Genomic DNA, 7,145 nt, shown 5'->3' with positions numbered 1-7,145 from the left:
ATTCCTCCATCCCGAGCAAGCTGGCGCAGTGGGCGACAATAGGAAGGAATTACTTCCTTTTAACTGGAATTAACCACAAGCTGAACCAGAACCAGGATTGTGAATGTCAGCACCAGTCAACTCAGACCTGCATGAAAAGGGGTATAGATCAGAAAAATGTCAAATCAAATGGTCAAAAGGTCATGGATGATAGCAGCCCGTGACAGCATGTTCTTAGGCAGAATTTTTTATTTCCAAAATACAATAATTTACAAATGTGCCACAAATTCCTGAAGCAAAATGAATTTCAATTAAAATAAATTCTTTCTGATGTACCAAAGTAGAGGCAAAGGCAGTTCATAGGAAATAATAGAAAGAGGATGATCGGTTGTACAGCAGGAAAGTCGACGATTCAAGCTCTGATTCAGAGTACAGGCAGTGTTTGAGATAGTTTGACTTTAATGCATAGTTAATTTATATTCAACATCTCAGCCAGCTGATACTGAAAATTAACAAAGCCGTGATACTGATGGTACAGACTGAACACCATTTTTTCCAAGCTGGATTCAGACATTTTCCTTATATATTTTTGCACCTATCTGCTCACTTTATGTGCTGCCATTAAACCTGTGATGCTCAGAATGTCTTCCTAGTTTGTTTTCCCCATGCTTGTCTTAAAAATATTCTGCTTTAAAAGTATTTTTTAACAAAAATGCTTCCCTTTTGGTTCATTTGTTTCTTGGCTCAGACTATACAGTAGTGAGGCGCTTCATAAAAACTAAGCCCTTTGCGTCACAGCTTTGCCCTTAATTTAAAAAATTGTGTACGGTAATCTGTATGTTTTTACAACCTTTGTGTTTTTAAAATGCATCTCTATAGTGCAAGAAAATCTAATACAGAGCAAAAAAACACCAACATTCACATGAATGCATTAAGTTTTGCAAATCATGATGCTCCACATTAAATAAATACAAGTGAAATCAAACCAGGTCACAAAAACAGAAACTCATAGAGGTAACGAAACATTCAGGAATAAATTAAAGTGGCAGTTCAGATGATTTGAAGTGGGGGTCTAGCTCTTTGAATGACCTCAGTTTAGAGAAACAGAGATTAAATCTGAGTTTATGTCCGACAGGATCGATTAGCTTCCGGCTTGGAATGTTTTAGATTAGAGTTGTTGTATGTTTAGATTTTAACACAACAGAGCGCAGGTTGATGATTGACTTTGTAGTCGTGTCGTCTGATCTGCGGCTCGGGTCAAGAGAGGAGCTCAGCTGTCATCTGATCACCACCTGGTAGTGAGTTGGATCAGATGGTGGGGGAAGATGCCGAACAGACCCGGTAGGCCCAAACGTGTAGTGAATGTTTGCTGGGAACACCTAGCAGAAGAACCTGTCTTTAAGATCATCATCTTGTACCTCAGAGAGAATTTCAACCGTATCCCAGTGAGGGCGGGAGACATTAAATCCAAGTGGGCCATGTTCCACGCCTCGATTGTTGCGGCGACTGTCTTGAGCTGTGGCTGCAAGGTTGTTGGTGCCTCTAGTGGCAGACATTCTTGGACCCGGTGGTGGGCACCCTGAGTGAGAGAGGCCGTCAAGCTAAAGAAGAAGGAGTGAACGAAAGAACGAAATTCCAGATCCAAGAGTTTGTAATTAGTTTTCTCTGCAGGGTGACTGGACTGTCTCAGATAGGGTGAGGGTCACTTATCCGAGATAGACTCGAAGTATAGCTGCTGCTCCTCCACATCAAGACGGGCCAGTTGATGTGGTTCAGGCATCTGGTAAGGATGCTCCCTGTGTGCCTCCCTAGAGCGGTTTTACAGGTATGTCCAACTGGGAGGAAACCCACAGGAAGACCCAGGACATGCTCTCTGTTGGTCTGGGAACACTGTGAAGTCCTCCCAGAAGAGCTGGAAGAGGAGGCTGGGGAAAGAGATGCTTGGGCCTCCCTGCTCAAGCTGCTGCCCCCGAGACCAACCTTTGGAACAAGTGGAAGATAATGGTTGGATGGACGGAAGGATGGATGGTTGCTTAATACGACAACAATCGACTTTGTTCTCAGCTTTGGTCTAACTAGCTGTTAGCTTGTCAGTTTGGTCCCTGCCTCTATTTTTCCCAACTGAGGCCATTCAAGAGACACAAAAGATAAAAAATAAAATTTTCATATAACCCTACTTTAAAAGATTTGAACTATCCCTTTAAGTGTGCTTCATGTTTTCAAGAAATACAACTTCTCTTCATCTTCATCATCATGGTAAACTGCAGTCTTTTCAGAGCCAGGCTCTGTCCCTCTGGTCTACGTTGGGCAAAACACTGAAAAAAAAAATTTAAACATTAGAGCTGTAACTGGTGGTAGCGTAAAACAGAAAAAACTGCCATGGTGTGGTACAATAAAGTGGAAAAACTGTAAAAATCTGAATTTCTCATGAATTTATAGTTCAATGTCTGCAAATGCAGCTTCTACTGAGCTTCTTAAACACATTACGAAGACAAAAGATCTAAACTGCAGCATATAATGAGCTCTAAGGTTCAAAATGTGCTCCTGCTGACTGAAATGCACCACCAGCTAAGCTGCAGCTGATCCCAGTTTAGGAGAGGGGAGGACCAGACTGAACTACACTTGGTAGAGTGGGAGCGTCCTGATACTGTGACTACACAACGATGAGCTTTAGATGTGAACAAACCTCTCCGTCCATTGCTCAGACCAAAGCTAGTGAGCGAGGAAGAGAATGTGCAGAGTACAAACGAGACGAGGAGAAAGACAAGAAAACAAAGAGAACGTGAAAGAAGAGACAAGAGACAAAAGTTTACATGAGCACAAACATTACAATTTCAATCCATGCTAAATAATACCCAAAACATGCTTTTATAACTGAATTTATGGGATTTTATAGCTGCGGTGTGATTGGATGATGCGCCTTCATGTTTATTGTAAACTGCATCATTTAGATGCAGCTTTTGGCTCAACATTAATGTTTGCTTTATGTTGTAATAAAAACACTGATTTCAGATATCAGACTGAAAACCTCCATCTTGTTAACGTGCATGCATTAGACGCTCTGAGATGTTTCTCAAGTCTGAAATACGTTGGGCGGAGTAAAATCAGGACAAGAGGATTGAGATAGAGTAAATAAATAAATAAATAAATAAATATATATGGAGCAGATTTATAAAAGTTGAGTTAAAGAGATCTAAATGTAAATCCAGCATAGGGCTGGGCGATATGGATCAAAATTAATATCTTGATATTTTAAGATGAATGACGATACACGATATATATCTCGATATTTTTAAAATATCGAGATATCACCCAGCCCTAATCCAGCGTGTAACAAAGACAGAGGAGCCAGGAGCCCACTTTAAGGCTCAGGTGGGGATTGGTGAACAGAAAGGAGTACAAACACCCAAAGAGGATAACGAGACACAAGAAAACTACAGGACCAGACCACCAGGGAGGTGAACAACACACAGACGAACACTGTTTACGAAACCAGGAGAGGGACTAATTAGACCAGGGGTCTGCAACCTGCGGCTCTGGAGCCACATGTGGCTCTTTGGTCCCTCTGCAGCGGCTCTTTCAAGCTTTGACCAAAACTGACATAAAACTGAATTTTACTGGTCGTTATACAAACAACAAAAAAGGACTACCGGTAGTTTTAGCCGTTTTTCTGTCATGTAATTTACAAATATGTGAATACTGAAACAAGTACAAGGAGTAAAACATACTCACTTAACTTTACGCTTTATTTATATACTTCATTAATTTTTCCACAATTAAAAAAAATTACACAGGTCTGCATACTTCATAGTTTTTATTAATTAAAAAAAAACTATCCCCCTCCCTCTCTTTACAAGAATCTGGTCCTTTCATTTGTTTTAAATTGTAAAAATATCAACAAGTGTTAAAAATCATTAGATATTTTTAGCTTTATAATGTCACTCCTAGTGGCCACAAAAGCCCCCTCCAACAAACCTAAAGTGGCCCATGGGCCACCAGTTGATAATCACAGTGGTAGCTTCTTGTTGTGGCTCTGAACACTTTTAATTTAGTGAACAAAGGCATAAAAAATGGCTCTTTTGATCATGAAGGTTGCAGACCCCTGCATTAGACACAACAGTGGTGCCTTACAAATACAGCAAACAAAAACTGAGACAAAGCCCAGCATTAAAACAGGACGGACAACTAAACATATCAGAAGGAACATGATAGCAAAGTCACAAACATGAAAAGTACATTCAAAGTGCCTGTTTCCTTGATGTGACTCGTGTGACGGATGTAAAGACAGACCTCAGTCCATCAACTGTGAATCCTTCATAGATACATATTAGGTGGTATTTTTCTTAACTGTGTCTATTTTAATATAACTATCAGCTGGTGTTAGATTTGTGAATGAAATTCACAAGTTTCCAAAATGCCTCAAAACGTTTGCGAGGGTTTTAAATTTCCTTTCGCGAGTCTCCCAGGAAACTTTCCGAGTCGTCCCAGGTGTGTAGAACCTGTTTCGAACTCTTCTTAATTTGGTTTTCTTGAGTCAGAAAGTGCAGCAAATGTATGTAATTTAGAAAGATTTTGCAAAAAGACAAAAAGAAGAATAAACTGTGACCAAAACGGAGACGATTTAGACATTGTGTGACTTATATATGTAACAAAAAAAAAAGTTTCACATCATTCACAGGAATGTTGCGCTAATGTTGCAATTTATTTGCAAACTTCTTGTAAGTTCAAAGTGAAAAACTGAGTACAATATTTTCTCACAATGTTCTGTTTCCAACTAGCTGCCATCAGTCACAGCCCAGTAAGATACTGGCTTTAGACACAAAGGATACACTGGCATTCATTTAGTCTCTTTTGGATGTGTTTTTTGTTTTTGTTTTAAAGACTAGGAAAGTAAATTGATCATTTATTTTAAATACATCTATAGCAAATTGAAAAAAAAAAGATTAAAGATCTAAAAGCATGAAACATCATTTAGGCCTGTCAAACAATAAATCAATTAATCGCATGACAAATGAAAATGATCGACCTCATTTTCATTTATCGGCTTTATTGTTTCTTCGTGTCTCTCTCTTTCTACTGAAGACACTGGATGACAAAAAGCTCAACTCCAGTGTTCTTCACTGACTCCTCCCTTTCTCTTTAAAATCCATTTAACTGTCCAAAATTGTGTTTTTGGACGGTTAAAAGCAGCTAAGCTGAGAAGCTAAGCTACGAGCTAAGCTAACAGGCCGACCTCGAAGGAAAAAACCTCCGTCTTGTCGAAGCTCCAAAAATTCAAGGTTGAAACCCGTGCCTTCATGTAAAAAGTTGTTTTTCTCTGCAAAAAGAAGCTGAGAACGTGTTTACTGCTTTTTATTTTTATTAAAAGCTTTGTGTGAAAAATGCTACGCTAAAGAGCTCAAACCACATCGAACGTCCACCATTTTGAGAACCGAAGAGAGACAGCCCGGGTTCATTCTCCGATCCGTTATGGAACCCGATCCGTAGTGTAGCTCATTTGCGCATGCGCTAAAAGGAATACTTCCGGGTCGTACAGATCGCTGTTGAATATGCTAGATTAAGGAAAATGTACTAGTATAATTCCATTTATGAATAAGAACTGTCAATTTAATTAGAAAAGTATGTGCTCTTTCTACGCCGATTTTCGTGTTGCTAATTTACGCCACTCGTATTTCCGTTAAAATCATTGACATATTTATGTCATGGTTAAAATGATATGCAGCTTCACCACTGAGCGGCGCCGTTTCACATTCAGGTTGGGGGTCGGGTCTAATGTGTCCCATATCATTTTAAACAATGATTTGCAACAGAAATACGAGTGGTGTAAATTAGCTACATGAAGATCGGCGGAGACAGAGCACGTACTTTTCTAAGTAAATGAAGACGTTTTTTATTCATGAACAACGGTGATCCGTGTGACCCGGAAGTACACTACGGATCGTGCTTCCGTAACAGATTGGGGAATGACACGTGTCATGTCAAGGGGCCTCCCTCCCATTTTTCTTAAAGAGACACGCTCACCCTCACTATCCATCCTTCGGTTCAGTCTTATACTGACATCCGGTGGTCAAAAAAAGGTACTACACGCAAAACAAATTAAACATTTCTTCTTAAATTTGACAATAATTACTGATTATTGTCAAATTTCTATCAATATTATCGTTTATCGCAATAATTTCTGAGACAATCGCCCGACAAAATCAGTTATCGTGACAGGCCTAACGTCAATGATATCCTCCGTGAACAAACGGCGCAGAGCAAAGCTCACCATTAAGAATATAATCTGTCAGCAGGCCGGGCACCTTGTCGCTGTCGTCTCTCATCGCTTGCAGAACTGCAGAGTTAAGCAAAAAATCAAAGTGACTCAGCTGCACTAAGTCACCCATCACCGCAGAGATGAATACACTTACTCTTAGTCAGGATCTGGAGGTCCTCGGTAGACGGTGAGTGCCCTTTATTTTCATAAGGGATGACTGTGGTCAAATACTATAAAAGGTCAAAGATTTTAAAAGAAATTAGATGGGACAAATTAACCTAGATTTGTGCTGCGTTTAAATCCAGAGCAAAACTACTGGAAAAAAAACAGTTTCAGTAGCTAAAATAGCAGACAAAAGTAACCTGTCTTTCACTGCACCCACTTCCAAATGTTTGCCGGAAGCTGTTTTGAATAACGGAAGAGATTCCCTCCATGCTGAAGCGCTGGGGAGGAAGGAAGTGGAGGAAACGCATGAAGAGGTGAAAACTTGAAAGGGAAAAAAGTGCAGCTTGACTGAAAACAGTGGGAAACGGTGATGGACAGACGTTTCACACAATTATAAGATAAAGAAAGTCGTTCATTCATTCATTACCAACGCTGGTGTTTTCTCCACGCCGCCCTGCCCTGTCCCAGCTCCACCTTTAAGCTTCTTCTTCTTCTTCAGTGACTCCCTGTGCTCCTTCTGCCGGTTCTGCACGTCAATGAGCACCGAGATGAAAATGTTCTTCACCTCCTTTTCGAAGTCCAGCTCGTCCCTGACGGCCAGCTGCTGCACCAGCTCTTCGGAAAACTTCTTGGTGTTCATCTCCATCTCCTTTAAACGCTCTGACAGCTCCGCAGCGCTCAGAGTCCTCAGCCCTGGAGCCACAGGCGGACATTAAACGTTAAGACATTTGTGTGTGTGTGTGTG

The 7,145-nt window shown here is 40.4% G+C and overlaps 1 protein-coding gene across 2 annotated transcripts in view; it reads right to left on the bottom strand.

Annotated features, from left to right (window-relative positions):
• Positions 1-1,944: 1,944 nt before the first annotated feature.
• Positions 1,945-7,145, bottom strand: part of LOC119410149 (fasciculation and elongation protein zeta-2) — a 9,427-nt gene continuing 4,226 nt past the window's right edge. The window contains exons 5-10 of one of the 2 annotated variants that reach the window (XM_037677058.1): positions 6,828-7,093; positions 6,598-6,678; positions 6,390-6,465; positions 6,248-6,313; positions 2,666-2,691; positions 1,945-2,294 (exon numbers count right to left, since the gene is read on the bottom strand). In XM_037677058.1, the coding sequence (XP_037532986.1) occupies positions 2,681-2,691; positions 6,248-6,313; positions 6,390-6,465; positions 6,598-6,678; positions 6,828-7,093 (500 nt within the window). In that variant the 3' untranslated portion in view covers positions 1,945-2,294; positions 2,666-2,680. The remainder of the gene's footprint in view (positions 2,295-2,665; positions 2,692-6,247; positions 6,314-6,389; positions 6,466-6,597; positions 6,679-6,827; positions 7,094-7,145) is intronic. The other variant, XM_037677057.1, reaches the window with a different exon arrangement.

Source organism: Nematolebias whitei, chromosome 5 (genome assembly GCF_014905685.2).
Source record: "Nematolebias whitei isolate Nwh7 chromosome 5, NemWhi1, whole genome shotgun sequence".
NCBI classification, from domain to species: Eukaryota; Metazoa; Chordata; class Actinopteri; order Cyprinodontiformes; family Rivulidae; genus Nematolebias; species Nematolebias whitei.
This window is presented reverse-complemented; position numbering and strand designations above follow the sequence as displayed.